This window comes from Rhamphochromis longiceps, linkage group LG23 (genome assembly GCF_057381845.1).
Source record: "Rhamphochromis longiceps isolate RC_006_pf linkage group LG23, R_longiceps_female_GT1.1, whole genome shotgun sequence".
NCBI lineage: Eukaryota > Metazoa > Chordata > Actinopteri > Cichliformes > Cichlidae > Rhamphochromis > Rhamphochromis longiceps.
In genome coordinates this window covers 16,096,723-16,119,855 of record NC_140578.1, presented here as the reverse complement: position 1 = coordinate 16,119,855, position 23,133 = coordinate 16,096,723, and the positions used below count along the sequence as shown (strand labels likewise).

Genomic DNA, 23,133 nt, shown 5'->3' with positions numbered 1-23,133 from the left:
TGACTTTACATGTAAGCCTGACGCTCTGCCTGCTTCTATCGCGTTCGGTGTGAACACACCGTAACAGATGAACAGTAGTAGTTTAATGCATTCTGATCTCCAGTTTCCTGAAGATTGTGTGTTTCCTTCCCTTCTGACAACCATCAAGAGTTTAACCCTTGGAAACCACCTGTAAAGTGGAGTGATGAAGTACTTAAAGGTTCAAGTGATATTTCACTTTGACCACACTCTGAGAGTGCAGTTTGTCCAATCAGATGAATTATTTGGAACTGCCAATGCACAAAAGGATAATTTCAACAATTGTGACTAAAGTCTAAAAACTATTGGTGGGACACTGGTGAAGAACGAGGATGACTATCTGAATGTATACGATGTGGAGCAAAAACAAAAAAAATCTAGGAGAGGAGAAGAAAAAAGAGAAAACATTGTCAAGGAATGTAATTAATACATCAGTTCCTCCACAAGGTGTTAGATGTGTAATTGCTAAAAAGAAATATGAACCTAAAGGTAGATAAAATGTCATAAAATCTAACTGCTGATTGGTAGGTGGTTTGTTTCATTGTGTTCACTCTGAATTTGAAGGCTGTTTTTAACCTAAGCAATAGCTATAGGATATACTAACCACAACGTTCATTTGATTTAATTTATTTTACGTCAGTCTACTTTGTTTTTGGTTTTTAGCTTGAAAATGTAATTAAAGTCAATTCAGTTCAGTTCAAATCAGTTCGGTCCAAGGAGCTTTCTTTCCAAGCCTTTTAGACTACCACGGCCTGAATGACTGAGAACCTGCACAGTCAATTCTATTCTATTTAATTTATATAGTTCCAAATCACAAATCAGTCACCTCAATATGACTGCAAGGTTACTGTTTATATTCCAAGTTTAAAAAAAAAAAAAAAAAACACAATAATACAGAGAAACCCCAACAATCATGCAACCTCTTATGAGCACTTGGCGACAGTGGGCAGGAAAACTTACCATTTAACAGGAAGAAACCTACAGAGATTAATAATAACGAACTCCAGAGTGGTAATATCCCCCATGGCACATTTGATTTAGAACAGAGCATTCAAACCAGGTTCTGTCTATGTAAATATATTTTCTTTTTGCTGAGTGAAAACTTATGAATGAAAATCTCCCAGTATCGTCACACTATGAATCAATAATAATTCAGAATTACTCATCTTACAATTTGTCTTTTTCTTTCTTTTTCCTAGAGCGCAAGAAGATAACCCTGACAATTGGAAACCAGTTTTCGTACAAGAAAATTTACAACGTTGTGGGATATCTGAAGGGAAAGAGGAACCCAGGTTTGTACAAAGCCACTGCAGATTTGCCTTAAAGTTAAAACACAATCTCAGCATTTTTCTGTCTCTATCTTTGCTTTTAGCTACATTTGTATTCTTTCCTGTTTCGTTAACAGAAAAGGTAATGATTTCTTGATGATGCTTGTATTACTTAGCTCTGCTGCAACATAATGCACTTAGTCCCCAAATATGGCTTTCATTCCTCAACTCAATCTGTCTGTGCTTGGCTTTAAACAAGCAGTAGAAATCATAAAAAAAAGATTAAAGGAGAAATTTGGAAACATCTGTATTCTCTTACTGGCAGAAAATTCCATGATAATATCAACACCACTTTCATAGCCATCATAAATGAGGCTACAAACAGTGCATGTTAGTTCAGTTTGCCACTAATCCTGTAAATGGGGAAGCAGTTTCTGCTTCCCACCATCAATGCTATCCACATCTGTGTCTCAGCAGAAGAGCAAATTATAGAAACTAAGCACATTCTGTGCTACAGAAATATTCTCACTGGTGGTTAAATGAGACAACCACAATGACTTCTCTTAAAGTGCTCTTGAGCAACTGAACCACTGGGTATTTAGACAAGACTAGCACTTTGTAGCAGTGACATAACATGAACCACTGGCTTCTGATACATAAGATAATAATAATCATTTATATTACCTTTCCATGTGAAATTAACCGTTTTGATGACTAAAATAACCAGATGACATCACCTTTAATGCAAACACAATTAAACTCAAATTGAATTATATGGCTGCCATAACAAATATTTTATATTAGTGAGGAAAATATTCTTTTTTTAAATTCTTTAATAAACTGTGGCATTGCCTATTATTTTCCTTGCATACAGCACTTCTATCCACATGTAGTGAGCACAGGGATCACAATAATGCATGACTTTCTCACTTAGAAGTGTTGTTTTAGAACTATTAGAATCTATTAGATTCTAATAGTTCTAGGTATTTACATTACTTTTAATTAGTTTTGATTATAACATTATTTCAGATCCATCTAAATTTAGGTTACATTTCACCTGAAAAGTGATTCTTATAAACACATATTAAGGTTCAGAAGATGCAGGTGCACGTTTTTTATGGATACATTAGATCAAAACACAATAATAGAAGCTTTAACTTGATTTGATCACACTTTCATTTTCATCCCGTGAATCCAAAGGTGGTTAAGCTCTGATAAGTAGACATTAACCACCTTAATGTTGACTAAAGTAGACATTAACTGCCTTTTGCTCTCTTAATGTCAACCATCGTGTTTCTTAAATGTCTGCCATTTGCATCTATTTATTTCAAAAAGTTGCCCATTGATGTTGGCAAAGACTTTTGAAAATGGACCATTGGAGACGTATCTTTTTTTTCTGTTTCCATTTACAAGGCTTTGTTAACTCTGCCCATTTCAAACATGCTGTATGCTGTGGTCTTTTAATATTTAAATGTCAACCCTGGCTCTTTCTTCTTAGCTAAAACTACCCCTATCCTTTTTTAAATTGTCTCTTTATCTTGCCCTTGCCTCATCCACACAGCCTTCCTCCAATGTCACGCTACTGTACCTGTCCTGCCCACTCAGTAGTGGAAAATTATCTTGCTGATTTACAGTGTAATATTAAGCAGGCATAATGGCCCACTAAAGCAGATAATATGGGTCACAAATCTCTGGAAGGAGTGATGCTTTAACTGGTTGTGGGGGTTTCATCATATGTCTGTTCCACACTTAACTCTAAACAGACTGAATATTCATGCATGATGGCAATGGGTAATTCTGAATGACTCTTTGCTGTTTTTCTTAAATAATGCTGTACGCAGCTACAGCTAGCAGCATAACAAATCTGCCAAACAGGCACACTGTAACATCAAAGCAGCCCTGTAGTTTGAGCCAGTGTGGTTCAACACAAGTGTTACATGAATACTCCAGGGACATAACTGTTTATATTCTAATAATATCTCAGTGAAATGAATTCATAGATTTAGATTTGTATATAATTATAGTATAAAGCTGGTTCAAACTGTTTCAAACGCAACAAAAATGTATCGAACGCAACAAAAATGTAGAAAGTCTATCAACTGCTCACTAATAGCACATTTTATGATTATTCTTCCATTATTTTATTTGGTTGCCTTCCTGGACAATGTTGGGAGAATCAGTTTCAGGCATTGTCCAAAGTTGCCCTTTCTTATATGCAGCCCCAAGCAAACATGTTGGAAATGGCGACTTCAAAATGTGCTGTGCTTCAAATATTCAGTTTGACACCTTTTTACATATAGGTGCAGACAACATGGATTTTGTACTAGGCACTTGAGTGGTTAAAGACTGCATCAGACATCTGCATTCACATGCATTCAACTAGCTAAGGCTGGGAAGCTTGGTTAAAAAGCTGCATCCATACACTATATGGCTACATCACAGAGTCCAGTGCCTTAGTGCCTACAGTGTGCTAAGTAACATAGCAAAAATAAGCATTTAAATAAAGCACTAGAACTGGAGCAGGGATTACCTGCATGGACTGTTACAACAGTACATATGTCTTTGCAGCAATCCATATTACTTGTCAGAAAATAACATTAAAACATTTTCCAAAAAGCACCAACATCAGACACATGGTTAAGAGGAGCCTTATCGGCATCACCTGCCACTTAAATCAGTCGTGTCTGTGATTTTTTTTTTGTCCATCATGCACATAAAAAGGTTTATTTCTGCTGTAAAGTTTGGGTTTACGTAGGAGTCTTATAACATTGCACTCACTTTGTGAAGACGTTCTTATTCTAAAGAACTGCAGCTTTTTTGTTTGCTTATTTGTTTGTTGTGTGACAAAAGTGTCACACATTTGTACTAATTAGTGTCTCATCCAGTTACTATGAAGCCGGGCTTTGAACAGCTATCATGACTTTATACTTTTTCTGTTAATCTAAAGGCAAAATATGACCAAATAATCAGAATCAGAATCAGAATACTTTATTGATCCCTGGGGGAAATTATTTTTTGTATAAATAAATATAATTTAATATAATTCTTTTTGTATAAATAAAACATAAAGTCCAAATTGCCATTGTGTGAATGGTGTGAATGTGCGAGTGAATGTGAGTGCGAATGGTTGTCTGTCCCTGTGTGTTGGCCCTGCGACAGACTGGCGACCTGTCCAGGGTGTACCCCGCCTCTCGCCCTATGACAGCTGGGATAGGCTCCAGCGCCCCCCGCGACCCTGAAAAGGATAAGCGAATGGATGGATGGATAAAACGTAAAGTATAGTCACAGAAATATTAGCTTATGCCCACGATCCTCAGTTAAAAGCCCGAAGCTATACAATTCCAACACAATCCTGAAATAAATAAATAAAACTCATGCATATGAAATATGAGATAAAGAACTTGAGTGGCCACCTAATCTCAAGATACCTACATTGCTAAATTGCTAATGTAGAAAACTCCATCCATCCATTCTCTTCCACTTATCGTTGTCAGGGTCGCGGGGGGCTGTAGCCTATCTCAGCTATCAAAGGGTGAGAGGTAGGGTACACCCTGGACAGGTCGAGAGTCTGTCACAGGTCTAATACATATAGACAAACAACCATTCTCGCTCACATTCACACCTAGGGGCAATTTGGAATTACCAAATGACCTAACCCCACTAACTGCATGTTTTTGGACTGTGGGTAGAAGCCAGAGTACCCAGAGAAAACCTACGCAAACACAGGGAGAACATGCAAAGGCCCACACAGAAAGGCCCTGGCCAGGTGGTGGAATCAAACTCTGGACCTTCCTGCTGTGAGGCAACAGTCCTAATCACTCTGCCACCATGTCACCAATGTAGAAAAATTCCTCGCAAATTTCAAAACTGTAGCAAATGTTAGAGGACTTCTACCAAGAATCAATTGCACCAAAAAACAAAATAAAACATGGTTGGTAGCTCATGTATTTATGCAAGTGAAAACATTCCTCCATTGACTTACTGCACTAAACTACAGTTAGTTTCAGCTGAACCAATAATAATTTGTCCTAGCCTAAGGGCATCACGTCTATGTTATTTTATGTTATTTTCAGTCTGTGTTTATTAATTAGGGTTTCTTATGAAAAATTAATTTAGCTTTTGATATATTAATCTCCTCCTCCCTCTATACATACCCATGAACAAAGTAAATTACACTTTCACGTATGAGTGATTTAAAGTACTTTACGCTAATCGCTGTTCATAAGATTCACCCAGGAAGCTCCACATAATGTAATAATATGTTGTCATGGGCTAAGCTAGCAGGCTTCTCTAAGCACCTCTTTTCTCAGACAGAGTCATCAGTGCTCTGTGTTGCAGTTGTGAGGTTTGCTCTGTTCTTCTTGTTGCCTGCAGGAGTTCTGCTTTGTGCATCCATACTCATCTCTCTGTCTTTGTAGAAAATGCAAAGCATACAAAGAAGCCTGAAGCATTCATGTGTGAATGCAAGTGACTTTCTTACCTCGGTAAACCACAGGAAGACACTGTGTGAATGCCTTTATGCTACTATTATTAAGTCACATCATTTGTACATATTCATTTTAAAACCCCTTTCTCGGTTTAGCTATATAATGTGCTGTGTATCTGATTTCTTGAAATAATCCCTGCTGTCTATAATTTAACACAAAAAGATGGAGAGACATATTTGGGCCTTTTACCAACAAGTATCTGCACATTAGCATAAGAAATGTCACCCTTCAGTCAAATTTCTTCCTATACAAAATCCTTAAAAGCCATGTTTCTCAGTTCAGCAGTTTAGTTCTTATAGTAATTAAGGACAGTTTGGTGATTTGAATTTGATGTGCCTGTTGTGGTTCCATGGGTCATGCAAACTTATGTAACTCTTCCCCTTTATTCTAGAGATTCTGAGTTCTGCTTCAACCTTCTGAGTCATCTTAAGGCTGGCAAAACAAAATTACCCCTATTAGGCACCAATACCCGAGTAGCTGCAGCTACCTGCATGAGCTTCAGCAATGGATGTGTGGAACATGGTCCACTGGGGACTCAGTGCAGGTAGTGTCCCCACTCTCCCTGAGTCTGGTGATGGGCAAGGGGCTGTATCTCCCTGGTTCACTGCCTATACATTGAGGTTTTTCCCAGTGGATGAGAGGCTTGGTAACCCTTGCCTTCGGATCAGGGGAACAGGTCCTGACCGTAATATGTGCCTATGTGACGAATGACAGCCATTTTGAGTCAATAGGTGAGGTGCCGGAGAGGGCTCCAATAGGCAGTCTATTTTAAATACAACCAACTCTAAATGGATAGCCACTGAAGGAAAAAAGGTCAAAAAGGATGATGGGATTTAAATATTACCCAGATGGAGACCTGTTTAAAGTACAGTGTGTGTGTGTGTGTGTGTGTGTGTGTGTGTGTGTGTGTGTGTGTGTGTGTGTGTGTGTGTGTGTGAGTGAGAGAGAGAGAGAGAGAGAGTGTTTGTTTATGAGCAGATGATCAGTGATACAACATGTGTTCAACATTAGGTCCATCAAACAGCGAGTGACCTTGTACTGTGAATTGTGGGAGGATAAATAAACCTGTTACAGTAGGTGCACTCATCTGTGTGCATTTGTGCACCTATGGACATATTCTTTTAGCATGATTGAAACATTGTCTCTAATAGTACAAAGCACAAAACACATAGAAGCCCCCCAGCTGGCCTGTGGCTCTGAACCCAGGACCTGTTTGCTGTAAGGCAAAAGAGCTAACCACCAGACCATTGTGCACCCCATCGTGCAAAGTGTGGTTGTCACATATTTGTATATCATCCTTTACCTTATTTATTTTGAGTTTGTGTAGCATCCCTCATTTTTCACCATAAATTTTTGAGTATCTACCTATACAGAGATGAAAAAAAATAAAGATTTCTCTGTTTTTAATTTACTTATTTGTTTGTTTGTTTTATTTATTTATTTATCTTCAGATCGCTATGTGCTGGTTGGTAGTCGTCATGACAGCGACCATGGAGGCGGGACTTCAGCTATTATGAATCAACTGATTGCAGCACTGACAGAGCAAACCAAACGCGGATGGGTACCAGACCGTACCACTGTGTTTTGCTCATGGGGAGGCTCAGCCCTGGGAAACATTGGATCTTATGAGTGGGGAAAGGTCAGCAAACACAAGAGCCTCTGCTTTATTAAATGTCAGAGGGTCAAGGGTAGAAATGTCTGAAAATAGAAGTACTGGCAACATACATGAACACCAATCACTAGAAATATGACGACACTTCTTGTCAAAGGAGTGTGAGGGGTTGGGTCTTAATTATGATGGTGTGATGAGTGTAATGACAACAATTATATGATTATTATAGTAGATTGAAATCATAATAGCTGGTGTGTGGTGTACATTTATGTGTTCCTTTCAGGATAACAGTGTTGTTCTGCAGAGCAGTGCAGTGGCCTATGTCAGCCTGAACTCTCCAGTTAGAGGGACGGAAGCTCTCAGAGCTACAGCTTCACCAACTCTTCTGCAGCTCACCTCAGATATACAGAGGGTAACTATTACTATGATTCCATGTACTGCTACTGTCACTCCAACATGATGTCCTGCTATAGTGTCCAGTGTTCTCACAACATACACCATATAAATTATAAGGGATCCCTCAATATTAGTAGTAGCAGCACTGTGATTCACCTAAAATATGGCAATGAATAATCGCCTCATTTCAGTGAAAGGATATAAAGCACTGGCATTTTCTTTTCTTTTTTTTCAAAATTACAGCTGCTGCCACAGCTGCGATTTTGCCAGGTTAATGTTGAAATTTGTGTGAAAAGGTCTGCTAAAAACCACCAACTGCTAAGCACCATATTAGAGATTACCCTTGCGGTTTCAAGGGCGGTTCTGTTACTTTAAAACTATGTTGTTTTGCAAGCTCTAACCCTAAGAGGGTAAAGGTAAAGTATAGTAAATAAGACTTAATCTTGTTTTCTATTTGAGTTCCTAGAGGCACAGTTCCCACTAAGTTGTATGTTATCAGCTTAATACTTCATGACTTTTCCCTGTTTTATAAAGGAATGACTTAAAAAATATTTTAAGCTTCAGACATCCAGATTACCCACGATCAGTTCATCTTAAAGCTCCAATCATGCATGATTAAAAGCAGTTTTCATATTCTTTATTTTTGTAACTGTTGTTGAAAGAACTTTCTATCTATTTCAACCCTTAAAAAAGTGCTCATAGAAGGTCTTCTCTGGATAACACACTGCTTTCATCAATGCTTTTCTGCATCAGTATCAGTTTTAATACCCATATTAAATAGTCTGTCTGTATTTGTATAGCGCTTTACTAGTCCCTAAGGACCCCAAAGCGCTTTACACATCCAGTCATCCACCCATTCACTCACTGGTGATGGCAAGCTATATTGTAGCCACCCTGGGGTGCACTGACAGAGTCAAGGCTGCCGGACACTAGCACCACCGGGCCCTCTGACCAACAGGCAACAGGTGATGTGTCTTGCCCAAGGACACAACGATCGAGACTGCCCAAGCTGGGGCTCGAACCGGCAACCTTCCGATTACAAGGCGAACTCCCAACTCTTGAGCCACGTTCGCCCCGTTATCCCCTCATCAAAGCATGTGCCAGATTTCGATGTCTCATTATGGAGAAATGAGCAGATGTAAATGCCTAAACTTTAACAAGGACCAAATATTCATGGCTGTGGAGTTGGAGCCTCTCCCAGATCGCAGAACTATCACTGATTTTCTAGTTTACAGACAAACCAAACCAGTGACAGGATGTTAGTGGTTGTGTTAGAGCTTTAAACTCACAACTTAAAGGACCTAAAGGATCCGTTGCATCTTAATGCTACTTTTGGAGATCTTTTGGTGCTTTTTTGAAACTATGTAAAGAAACAACAGCAGGCTTGTTGTAACTAATTAGAACATCTCACTATATGACCACATTTCAGTTTACTTTGCTTCTTCATTTCTATTATTTCTTTGTTTCTCTGTAATTACCCGTCACTAATCAGGATGTTAATATTTTCAATTCTGCTTTGATGTTTTTTGAGGTAAGTTTTCCTCAGAAAATTGGCTTCAGGAACAACTGCTAGCAGACTCTTAGGCAGACACACTGATTTCAGCAAGCTCGGTATTAAGAATAAAGATGGCCAGATGTTGACATGAAATACTGCCACCTTGTTTTGAAGGCCATTCTTAATGGAGTAATTTTATGCTCATTCTACACATCCATTATGATAATTCTCCCTTACGTTTAGTATAATAGAAGGATAAAAACGTTATGTGATCCTCCTCTGCCTTGCAGAAATTAGTTAAGGATATGCCTCACAGGTGTCCTCGGTTTCTTTGAAACAAGACGTCAGGGGTTTAAAGCCTGGTTGGAAAATGCTTCCGGCTAGACCCTAATGCCAAATCAGCTACATTGAACTATGAGTGAGAGACAGGTAACTGAAGCCATAACAGCTTTAGTAAAATAGATGGTGTAAAAATGTTACATAACCAAGGTCCCTCTCTTTCTTCCTGAAATTAGTTGGAAGAGATGCCTTGCAGGTGCAGATTAAGCGAGACATCTCTCAAAGGCTTTGGGCAACTGCTACAACTGCTTGTGTTACACCCCTGAAAACAGGGGGAAAAGAATCACGAGAGTGATTATGACTTGCGTCTCTCATGCAGTAGTTTATTGCAGTAAATGCAGTAAATGAACAGAAACGTTTCACATTCTGTACTGCTAAATGTCACATGGTGGAAGAAAAACACTAACTAATAAACCGAAATACTAAAGTGCTGACTATACATATACTTGAGCAGGTTTCCTGGAAAAATGGCTGACAATCGTTTTTAGCTCCTGCCGTTATCTTAATGGCCATTACACAGTACAAAACTGAGGCTCAAAACCGCCACGTATATGTGCACAAAACTGTAATATAATGCTTCTAAGGCTTACAAAACAATGAAGGATTACCTCTTAAATATCTTAACAGTGTACACATTGGAAATATATCAACTTTTAAACACTTTTACCTGAAAACGGGGAAAAGAATCACGAGAGTGATTATGATTTGCGTCTCTCTCATGCAGTAGTTTATTGCAGTGAGGAGAATGCGCAAAAGCCCCCTGGTGGAGAACAGAGACACTACTAATCGATCCCAGAAAAGGCTTACTAGCAGATCAGAGATGTATAGATTGTAGTTCTCTTAAGTAACATGAAAGCCATTAATATAACATGAAAAATAATAAACTCTTAGCAATTTTCTTACCATATTTACATTATTTTCATCCTTATATCAACAGATATCAATTAGTATTAACTGAACAGTTTTATATGCAGTAGTCCTTCAACCTGTCACACTTGTACAAGAATTCAGCTGATTATTAACCTGTTCATTTATTGGAGCTGATAATTCTTTAATTAATGATGTTTTTTTTAACAAGCAAACCACCACTACAAGGTCTTTATCAGTTTATTATAAATGGTAAAGAACTGAATGCTTATATATCAAGAGTAATACAGTGGTGTAGTAGACACAACGCCCATCCCATTATAAAAACAAAACACATAATTTTATGACTTTGTGCTTCCTGTATTTATTGTTTCTATAAATGCTGCACTCTCCCTGGAACTTTTCACCTTTTCCTGTCTGAATTATAAAATGTATCCCTCCTACAGTGATTAAAATATTTGCCATTTCCTGAACCACTTAGCAAAAGTAGCGATATCACACTGTGAAATATACCTCACTGCATGTAAAGCTGAGTTACTGACAAATTTTATTTAAAGTTTCAAAGAAGAAAGTAATTTTTCTCTAGAAATATGAGAAAAATGTTTCCCATCAGTGTTATGTAGATCTATGGATCAATATTACTGCTGCAGATCTTTAGGGCTGACCTCAGTTGAAATACTTTATATTCTGTTTACTCTACAGGAATACCTTTTTAAAATCATATGGTTGTAGTGTCTCTAAAAACAGCTTTTAAAGACCTCCAAAAAATAGGGCTACAACTTTATTAAAAGAAAAAAAGTTTATTAATATAAAATAAAAAGATCACAGGTAAATTAAAAGTTTTAAGCACTGTGTGGCACTGATAAATGTCAATCTCTCCAGCGCTGTTTATAAACCAATAACAGAAAAATAAAGGTGCTGTATCAGCAAAGCAGCTTGTTAAATCTATTATATTTGGCCAAACCAAAGTCTTTTTCACTTTTTCTTGCTAATCTGAAAATGCAGGTGAAGCCTGCACCTATTCAGCTGGCCTTTTCTATTAAGCCAGACATGGCAGCAGCTGGCATCCCCTCTCAATCATCAGGGGTTTTCTTTGCTAATGTGTTAAAGGAGTTATTAAAAGTTTCTTCACACTACTCTCTAACTCTGCTATATCCTATGATGGCCAAGGTAGTCTGAAAATGAAAGCTTATTTGTTAATATGATAAATCACAGAGGGCTCACTTATTTACCAATTCTCGCTCTGTTTCTGCACCATGAACTGAGCAATGGAACAGCTTTCCGTTACTTCCCTGTTAGCGTTTAAACACATTTACATGTAAATCTATATTAGCCATCTAGCTTAATAATTTCTGGAATAGAAGAACCCTTGAATGTACTTCTTACCTTACTTACTCACTAGCAACTTATGGGCTTTAAATACGTTATCTACCCCTCCTGGTACTCCACCTTCTGCATGCGGTATTGCAACTGCATGTGTCCATTTCAAGCTTTAGAGAGGAAAAGTGTGAAATAGACACAGTAGACTGGTGTGTGTGAGTGTGTGTTTTACAAACCATGATATTGAGTAATGTACTGAACTTCACTGACATACACTTAAATAAAACCATGTCATAATTAGGGATGGGTATCGTTTAGGTTTTATCCGATACCGGTGCCAAACCGGCCTAAACGGTGCTTAAAGAATGGAGAACACAAAATTGGTCCAAAAACCTCTCATGTTCAGCTGTTTTTTTGTAAAAAGATAACAATGTTAGCCTTTTCTGCAGCTATAGGGCATATATGGTATCACTCTTGGCTGGAAGCAGTGCTTAAACAATGGAAAAAAACACAAACTTTGTCCAAAAACCTCTCATGTTTAACTGTTTTCAACTTTTTCTTTGGTCATTTTAGCCTTTTTGGCCAGGGTGAAGGGAGTATCTGCCATCAAACAAGAAGACAGCCGCATGTAGCTATGATGATGTTTGCTAGTTCACCTTACATGCATTAATGTAATAACGTGGTTAGCCTACTCAACGTAAATTATACATGAACAACATTAAGCTACTCATGCAGAGAAGAACGGCTGCTGCTGCCATCATCATCCGTCATCATTTCTGCTACACTGGCAGGGCTAGGGGCCAGGACTCTCCTCTTCGTGTTTTTGGGGGATGTTGCTAACTCCGGGCCCGATAACAGGCAACCCACCCGCAGTAGATGTGCTCGGTGTGAGGTCTCACAGCAAGCTATCAAATACGGCGCATTTCTCGGCTTTTAAAAAAACCGCTATGCGTCGCCAGGTGTTTCATCAGATTTGAGGTGTTACCTCCTTTGACAGTATCACAGTATCAGCTTAAAGCACTTGTTGCAGGCTGCTGAGTTTGCATATTTTGCTGTGAAGTACAGCCAGAGTTTTGACCACTTCGCCTTGGGCATTTTTAATCTGTAGCTCTGCTCTAAAAGAACGTACGTACCTGGCCCCGCCTACTATCCTCGGAAACGTAAAATGATTGGCTAGAATCTAAAGTGTATCACAGCTCAGGGAAAAAAAGCACCGAAATAAAGCACCAAAATGTGCGCTGCTTTTCGGTCTGGTTATTACCGTTTATGTCAGAACCGATACCGGTACCCATCCCTAGTCATAATACTATGAATGTTGAACTTCAAATGAAGTACCGTAAACATAATAAATGCACATCTTACCAATAGTTTGCGTGAGCATGGAGTGCAGTTAAAACAGTGTCACTTTAGCATGTTTACATTTACTGTTATAGTCCTTTGTTTCACTCTTTTCATGTAATCACTGACTGATTCCATTATGCTGACAGTTTGAACATATTTTACTTTTTGGTCACAATGATGACTCTATGTATGACATATGCATGGTAATGTAGAACAAAATATAATTTTTTGCTGTTGTTCCTTTTCCTTTTGGGACTGATATTTGTTTCCCTAACTCTTTAGCCTTCATGTGTGCAAATACCCTTTTTCACCTATACCATGACTATTTCATTTCATTTCCATCAATAACATAAAAGTTAAAACATGTGTGAAACGCCACAATAAAAGCAAGACTTTGACTGTTCTTTGAGATGTTGCTTGTGTGCAAGGGGGAGGATAGCACTCCTAATATGAGCTAAATATTCCCTCTCACCCCATCCCACACTTCACAGTCATATACAATCTGCATTGGCCACTCTGCTGATTAAGTATACCAGCTCAATGATTCAGCCTTCCAAACTGTCTCTTTATTCCAACCTGGGGGTGTTTTGCAGATATGATCAGCCCTCGCGGACTTCTTCCCAACTTCTACCATCTTTTTAAACTCTGAAAACTTTTGCCTTTTGAAAAAACACACCTCATCGTTACTCTATCTCATTTCCTTCCTCCACCCCCACCACCACCTCTTCCCTTTTTTTTTGTTTTTTCTCATTGTCCCTTAAGCACTACAACCCTCTCCCCACCTTGCTCACTTTCCTTCTATCACCTCTTAACCTTCTCTTTCATGAGCAGCAGGCTTTGCATCTCCCTAACCTCTCACTTCCCTCATTAAAATCTTTCTCTTACTTCTGCTCTACATGCTCTCTTTGTCTGTTCAGGCTATGATGCTTAGTATAATTTTTTTTAGAGTGAAGTCGTTCATCCACAGGGAAGATTTATCTTCTTGCAAATTACTAATCAGTTTCAGGTACAGGAGGTCACAAATGGATATGAGTGCAATGTCTCTTTAATCCCCTAATCTAAAATAAAGAAAAGGGCCCTGTCACATTTGGCTGTAATGAAGCTGCAGACAACCTCTGTCAGTGCCTTAAAAGAGACAAAGAGAATGTAACTTACCTTTGATCTTCTTTAAGGAAACATGTTAACACGTATCCTGCTTGGATTTATAAAAGTCATCGTTTTTTGTCAGGTTTCATTCTTCTGCGTTTCATACTTATAGCCACAGCTTCATTTACAAATTTTGTTTTTACAGTACTCTCTGCTCTGGTGTCATTCTTAATGTGTATACTGTAAATGCCAATGGGACACTGGTGGTGCTATAAATATCGCTACCTATAATTTATTTGCAGACACATTGCTCCATGCGCCTACTCTAATCTATGGGGCGTTAGCCATACCTGCAATAATTACCTGTCCAGATGCTGGACTAGCTCCTGAAAAGCGATTTTTTTGAAAAAAACAACAATCTAACCACTCACTTAGAGGATAATTTAATTACCTGCTCACATAACCCAGGAGGATCAAAGTTACTCTTTTCTCTGGCCATACCTTTATGGACTTTCGGTTTTCACTGCTTTGCTTATTGTACCAGACTGAAAGAGGTGCATGATGCTGTAGAAAACCATGTCATAGATTTGTCTTCTGATCAGAAAAACAAGGCCCTGTCTAGACTTCAACCTGATTGAGCTTGTGGTAGGACCTTAAGACAGTTGTGCATAGTCAAATGAACTGAATCAATGTGTGTCAAAATCTTCTATTTTAAAATGTTGACAAACTTTATATGAGGAAACAAGCTCTAAAGACTACTTCATGGAATAAAAATTTGAATTTGAATTTGGAAATGGTGAACATGGCACAAAACTGTTGCCTACTGTAAATGCACCTCAAGCAGATGCAGAGCAGTGTTGCCATTTATTTACTTTAATCTGTCTACTTTGTATTTGAGTCCAGTATTTAATCTATTTTAGCTCTACTTTTGATTTCTATCGTCCCTCTCTCTTACTCTCTCTCTGGGGAGGCTGGTTCCAGCAAATCTTTCGAGTTGCGCAGATTGTGGAGGACAGAAAACTGAAAATCACATCATAGGATATTGATTTTACAAGTTTGAATTTGAGTTTGATATAATATTTGAAATGGCTTCTCCTATACTCATAGTCAACAAAAACTCTTGTTGAGTGGGTGCTAGGCACATATGCTGTTATATATGCTGGGTTTGGGGAACTCTGTCAAGAATGGTTTATTTAAAAAAAAAAAAATCATTGCGGATATTAAATAATAATAATAATAATAATAATAATAATATTATTAATATGGATGTAAACAAGGCCACATTATACATTAAGATTTTATATATCACCTGTTTGTCTCCCCTTTTCCTTTTAAGCTTCACTGTTGTTTTCATTAGTCGATCTACTAGATAAATGTATAGTGAAACTGTAAAAATAAGTAAATAATGCTTTTGTTTTTCTTAGAAATGTACACTCTTTATTAACAAGATGTTCATCTAGCCATGTGAGTGTTGCATACAAAGCCTTTTTGGTCCCAGACAGGCTCAGCCAATGCTTTGTTACATGTAACAAATCAAAACAGCGAAATGCATCATTACAACTCTGCAGAGTGCCACTGAACTAACCAAATCATTTCTCCACTGTGTATACTTTTTATTTACCTTCCTGTCTCCTCTGCCCTTGCCTCATACCTGTCCATTCATTGGCATTTGTGTCTCTGGCACAGTCTATCACACCATTCATCATCTCAAGTGTGTTTGAGTTGCCCCAGGTATTCTTTTCACCTTCTAGTATTTACAAACAGGTCTACACATGTCATTTATCTTGTTTGTGCAACAGCTGTAATACTTGCTACTTATCTTACTTTGCTTGGACCTGTCTTCCAAACCGAGATGCTGCTGCACTGATAGTTTTGGAATGGGTGCTTGGGAACCAATTATAATAAAACTAGATACTTGTTTTGTAGGGGATTTATACCAGGAGAGGGGGCAACAGGGGGTCGAAGGACTGCGAGAAGTCAAGAGGATGAGAAACAGAGGTGGGAAGGGAGATACAAGTGGTGCTTTGGTGGCTAGAAGAATACAAAACAAATGGAGAGGACCTTGTGCTTTAATTGGGTATTGTTTCAGATTTATGTTGGTCTTGTCTGCAGCTGGAGTGTGGGTGGCTTGTGGCAGGTTCCCCTATTTGAAAACAAATGGTCGCCAGTGGATAGCACATTGTTAGAGTGAAAAAAAGACCACAGTGGCAAATGGTTCATCTTCCCTCTCTCAAAGAAATGGTCAACTGTTTGTGTGTGTGTGTGTGTGTGTGTGTGTGTGTGTGTGTGTGTGTGTGTGTGTGTGTGTGTGTGTGTGTGTGTGTGTGTGTGTAACTGGAATTACAGGATCTTACATGTATATGTGCACTTGGCAAGTTACTGTTGTGTGATTTAAACCCCTCCATGTGGGCTTTATGTGGGCTCTATTCTGTATTGCCTACAGAAACACTGAGGTTCAAAAGTTGTTTTTTGAATCTAAACGAAAAGAATAATACCTTAGTCAGCTAAGGCTACATGAGAGTATACTACAAGAGCAGTATAGGACAGAATGAATCTATTGCATCCAAAGTATCTGAGACAAAAAATGACTACACCATGACAATATCTCAACATCCAAACAGGCGGTCATGTAGTGCTCTAAGAAGACACCAATACAAAACAGAAGCCTTGTTCTAAAGAGGAAAACGAGGACAAATAATTTAAATGCACTATGACTAGTCCTGTCTCTACTAAAGGAATTAAGTTTGCAACATTAGCAGAAGGGTGTATGTAAGCGGATGTATGTAGCCCATGACTGGGCCAAACATAACTACAGTGGGGCAAAAAAGTATTTAGTCAGTCACCGATTGTGCAAGTTCCCCCACCTAAAATGATGACAGAGGTCAGTAATATGCACCAGAGGTACACTTCAACTGTGAGAGACAGAATGTGAAAAAAAAATCCATGAATCCACATGGTAGGATTTGTAAAGAATTTATTCGTAAATTAGGGTGGAAAATAAGTATTTGGTCAATAACAAAAATACAACTCAATACTTTGTAACATAACCTTTGTTGGCAATAACAGAGGTCAAACGTTTACTATAGGTCTTTACCAGGTTTGCACACACAGTAGCTGGTATTTTGGCCCATTCCTCCATGCAGATCTTCTCGAGAGCAGTGATGTTTTGGGGCTGTCGCCGAGCAACACGGACTTTCAACTCCCGCCACAGATTTTCTATGGGGTTGAGGTCTGGAGACTGGCTAGGCCACTCCAGGACTTTCAAATGCTTCTTACGGAGCCACTCCTTTGTTGCCCAGGCGGTGTGTTTTGGATCATTGTCATGTTGGAAGACCCAGCCTCGTTTCATCTTCAAAGTTCTCACTGATGGAAGGAGGTTTTGGCTCAAAATCTCACGATACATGGCCCCATTCATTCTGTCCTTAACACGGATCAGTCGTCCTGTCCCCTTGGCAGAAAAACAGCCCCATAGCATGATGTTTCCACCCCCATGCTTCACAGTAGGTATGGTGTTCTTGGGACGCAACTCAGTATTCTTCTTCCTCCAAACACGACGAGTTGAGTTTATACCAAAAAGTTCTACTTTGGTTTCATCTGACCACATGACATTCTCCCAATCCTCTGCTGTATCATCCATGTGCTCTCTGGCAAACTTCAGACGGGCCTGGACATGCACTGGCTTCAGCAGCGGAACACGTCTGGCACTGTGGGATTTGATTCCCTGCCGTTGTAGTGTGTTACTGATGGTGACCTTTGTTACTTTGGTCCCAGCTCTCTGCAGGTCATTCACCAGGTCCCCCCGTGTGGTTCTGGGATCTTTGCTCACCGTTCTCATGATCATTTTGACCCCACGGGATGAGATCTTGCGTGGAGCCCCAGATCGAGGAAGATTATCAGTGGTCTTGTATGTCTTCCATTTTCTGATGATTGCTCCCACAGTTGATTTTTTCACACCAAGCTGCTTGCCTATTGTAGATTCACTCTTCCCAGTCTGGTGCAGGTCTACAATACTTTTCCTGGTGTCCTTCGAAAGCTCTTTGGTCTTGGCCATGGCGGAGTTTGGAGTCTGACTGTTTGAGGCTGTGGACAGGTGTCTTTTATACAGATGATGAGTTCAAACAGGTGCCATTCATACAGGTAACGAGTGGGGGACAGAAAAGCTTCTTACAGAAGACGTTACAGGTCTGTGAGAGCCAGAGATTTTCCTTGTTTGAGGTGACCAAATACTTATTTTCCACCCTAATTTACGAATAAATTCTTTACAAATCCTACCATGTGGATTCATGGATTTTTTTTTCACATTCTGTCTCTCACAGTTGAAGTATACCTCTGGTGCAAATTCCTGACCTCATCATTTTAACTTGCACAATCGGTGGCTGACTAAATACTTTTTTGCCCCACTGTAGATCTCAGTGTCATTGCAAGTTTATGTGTTAGTTTGTTCCTATTCTATCGCGACATCAGGGTTTTTCTGTATGTATGTATTTCATGAATACACAGTATTCATTTCCAGTATGCTAGCAGGTCAAAATGTAAAGCTAACCTAAGAGATTTTCAGTCCTCTTTACGAGTACCATGAATACATACACCGTGGCAAGAGGATACTGACAGAAAAAATGTTGACGTGCTGTGAAACACATTGTCATTTGCAGTGTTGGTCAAGTTACTTGAAAAAATTAATTAGTTACTAATTACTGATTACTTCTCCAAAAAAGTAATCATGTTACTTTACTGATTGCTTATTTTAGTAAGTAATTAGTTACTTAGCTACTTTTTAAAAACATGATACACAACCTGAATACATAATAAAGCAACAGACCTTTCAGCCCAATTCTATTTTTTATGCATAATCCATCATACAAAATTGAATCAAATGGAAAGCCTCTTTCTAAAAATAGTTTTATGAGTTTTAGTCTTTTATTTTATGCACATTGCATTAAGCAAAAATCCAATTATATGCAACTGTCTTTGACTTGAAGAGATTGTTTAACAATTAAAACTATTTTTTGCATATAAAATGAAATAATGTTTTGTGTTTACACTCACTCTTTCAAATAGATGCAAGTAAAACACAGCAAAAAATAAATAAAATCGAAGATTCGGCGGCACTGTCCTGTTGCTCTTAAATCTATTTCCACCTGTTTAGCACGAGTGGGGAAAGTGGAGGTTTGCCCAGTGCTCATGTCAGTGGGGGGATCTGGGGGTTTCTTTATGAATTTCACATTCCCGTGGCAGCATGCTAGGTACTTGCTCAGATTTGGAGTTTAATTTTTCGCTGTAGAAAGACGTTTTCTTCCCACGCAGAGTTTACAGTGGACGCTAATGTTTTTGTCAATTTTAATGTAAGTACGCCCCCGCTTTAAACGCTGCATGACCGTACTCTCTCCCACACTCCATATTATCCGTGGTGATCTACACACGTCTGTTGCTGCCACGGGTGTCACACCCGCTTACGTCATTGTCATTAGAAACACTCTCACAAACAAAATCACGACAGTTTAGTAACGCAGTAACGCAGCGTGCTTACGGGAAAGTAACAGCAATCTAATTACTTTTTTGCAATAGTAAACCCTTACATTACTCGTTACTTGAAAAAAGTCATCAGATTACAGTAATGCTTTACTGCCCATCTCTGGTCATTTGCTATGCTTGTGATTCCATGTGACACTAAAAGTTAAAATCGGTTCCAATATACAGAAATGTTGTTGTAGACAGTGCAGTAAAAAAAAGATATTCAAATATTCTTAGGAACATATTTGTATCGTGGTGTTTCTGAGATAATCCTCTTAACATTCCTGGTTTGTGGTGTTTTTGTCTGACCTAATCTTCTCAGTGCATAATAGATTTCAAAGCACTAAGCTTCATGTTCATACAGATTTGGTTTTATTAATCTATTTGTCGTAAATGCATGTGAACAACTATAACAGAAAGAGGATGCTGTTCTAATGTAAAACACATAATAAAAGGTGAAAAACTCCTGCAGACACAACTATGGGAGCATTTCTGAAAAGGAGCATTTCTTCTGAAAAAGAATATATATATGAGACAGAGAACGAGAGAGAGGAATACACTGAAAATGCCCAAAAAGTTGCCGCCAGTGAAGAGTAAACATGACAAAATGCCCTCAAATGTATCTACACAATGATGAAAGCACACAAAATGTCTGTGGTGACTATCTTAGTTATGATTAAATCAGCATTAACAGTCCTGTAGTGTGCTTCTATATGTGAATGAAGAACCCTCATGGATGCCCTTTCATTGGAAGAAAACATGATGGTGACCTGTAGGCCTCCCCCCAAGCAAGAAAAAATGACATGCCCTTTAAATGAAAAAGATGTAATGTGGTGCCTTATGAGTTGCGGTTGTAATGGGCTCAGCTGGGGAATCTGAGATGTCACCCTCCTAGTGAAATAAAAAAAACCCTACAAAAGTGCTATTTAGTATAGCATACCAGGATGCGGAATTGGATGCCCTTTCAAGGGAAAGAAAAATCACAGACAAAACAACCCTCTAGTTTGACCTCATGTATGATGAAAGATGATGTCGTGATGACTTCATTTTCAGTGGACAAATCCAGGGTGCCACCCCCTATAGGTTGTACTGTTCGGGAGAAAAATGCTGGGGAGCAACTCTCCATTGAACAAGAGAGGATGCCCTTGCAATCGACTATATAAGCTATTATGTATCTTCCATGTAATCTTGGAAAATAAGGCATCATCAAAAACACTTTGTAGGTCTCATTATTCAATTAATTTGATTTTTGGCACATTGCTGTTTATTCTTCTGAGGTAATTGTGATCGACAATTTAATGTAAATCACAACTGACAATTGAAGTTTGGGGGTCACATACACGAGCACTCTGTTGTCTTGTGGTAGTGTCTTGAAGTTGGAAGTAAGGCAGGTCATATAGCACAATATATTGCACAGATTGCAAAGAAAAGCTTGCATATTTCATGTCATGAAATACACAGAAAATTCTCAGGTGTACATTATTTTATGACACCAGGTGGCATATTATGTAAATGAAAAACTAAAAAAAAACTGGAGCTAGTAGATATACATGTACATTTATCTTCAAGTGTAGTGGTCTCCTCCTCGTGTCCTTCTGTCCCTTCATGCATCAGTTTATGACTTCTCACACTGATCAAACGCACAACCCACATCCAGCCCAAACTTTTGCACATGAAATATGAGTCTGAGAAACCAAGTTTACACAATAGAAAATACTCATGACAATGTATATCTTTATGGCCCGAAGGAGCAATCATAAATACTTACCCACAGGAGAAATTTTTGTGTCTATTCCTCTCCTACCAAAAAATCTAAAATTCTAAAATCTCACACAAAGGCCATTTCAAAACCAATAAAAACGTATAATTTAAGTCATCCATAAAATTTATCTAAAATACCATAGTCCTTTGTGTGTTTCCAGAATGTTGGATTTTGAACACAATTAGCATTCGCTGTGACAAATTGTACTCTTATGCATGCTCATGAGTATGCTTCTACTGGAAAAACAATGGCTGATGCTTTAATTTAATTATAATACCATGTCAGATTTTCAAACATAAAGAAATGGATAACAATAGGCTTGCTTTGGAATCACACTGTATATGGTAAATATGAACATCATCCACATTAGCTGGGAGGCTTAATTTATATGTCTATTTTATATGTTTTCTCACATAAAGCCAGCGGAAAGGAAGCTGATGATAAATCACCAGAATGGGTGTGTGACTTTATGGCCTTCCAAGATGGCTCGACGGCACACTTGGCATAATGTTTGAAATAGTACGCTGTTGGCAATATGTTTGAATTACCATAGTTCTTGTATTGTCAGGAAAGGCATTGTGTGACTGCGGCAGCCTCAATGAATCTGCATAATCACGAGGAGAAGCTGCTCGGTCTCAGAAGGCGTTTATGCTGCTGACAGCATGGCCCTTCCATCACAGTTTCATATCACAGCGACAAAATATAAGTAGGGGAATGCATATGAAAATGTGTGTTAGGTGAAGAATGACGACTGTCATTACTTGTGGCTGTGATATTTGTCAGATGCTGTGGGGTGATGCATTTTTCGAACAGGGTTTTTTTTTCCCCCTTGCCTATTCTGCAGAAAATACTCTGCAACAAACCTATTGTTTGTAAAAAGGGGAAGCAGCTGAACTTTCTTGACATTTATTTTGTTTAATAACTACCTCCTAAATTAAGGACCAATTACAGACTATTTTGTTGTATAACATAAGGCCTTGAATGGATTATATATATATGTGTATATATATATATATATATATAAACACCCAGCACGCCCCTGCGGGCGGTTTATCCTTCAAGCTCGGGTCCTCTACCAGAGGCCTGGGAGCTTGAGGGTCCTGCGCAGTATCTTAGCTGTTCCCAGGACTGCGCTCTTCTGGACAGAGATCTCCGATGTTGTTCCCGGGATCTGCTGGAGCCACTCGCCTAGCTTGGGAGTCACCGCACCTAGTGCTCCGATTACCACGGGGACCACCGTTACCTTCACCCTCCACATCCTCTCCAGCTCTTCTCTGAGCCCTTGGTATTTCTCCAGCTTCTCGTGTTCCTTCTTCCTGATATTGCTGTCATTCGGAACCGCTACATCGATCACTACGGCCGTCTTCTTCTGTTTGTCTACCACCACTATGTCCGGTTGGTTAGCCACCACCATTTTGTCCGTCTGTATCTGGAAGTCCCACAGGATCTTAGCTCGGTCATTCTCCACCACCCTTGGGGGCATCTCCCATTTTGACCTCGGGACTTCCAGGTTATACTCGGCACAGATGTTCCTGTACACTATGCCGGCCACTTGGTTATGGCGTTCCATGTATGCCTTGCCTGCTAGCATCTTGCACCCTGCTGTTATGTGCTGGATTGTCTCTGGGGCA

General features: G+C 39.0%; 1 protein-coding gene across 1 annotated transcript in view; it reads left to right on the top strand.

The window, feature by feature from the left end:
• Positions 1 to 23,133, top strand: part of naaladl2 (N-acetylated alpha-linked acidic dipeptidase like 2) — a 341,685-nt gene that overhangs the window by 148,780 nt on the left and 169,772 nt on the right. Inside the window, exons 8-10 of the mRNA XM_085399238.1 lie at positions 1,218 to 1,310; positions 7,225 to 7,412; positions 7,669 to 7,797. Coding sequence (XP_085255364.1) covers positions 1,218 to 1,310; positions 7,225 to 7,412; positions 7,669 to 7,797 — 410 coding nt within the window. The remainder of the gene's footprint in view (positions 1 to 1,217; positions 1,311 to 7,224; positions 7,413 to 7,668; positions 7,798 to 23,133) is intronic.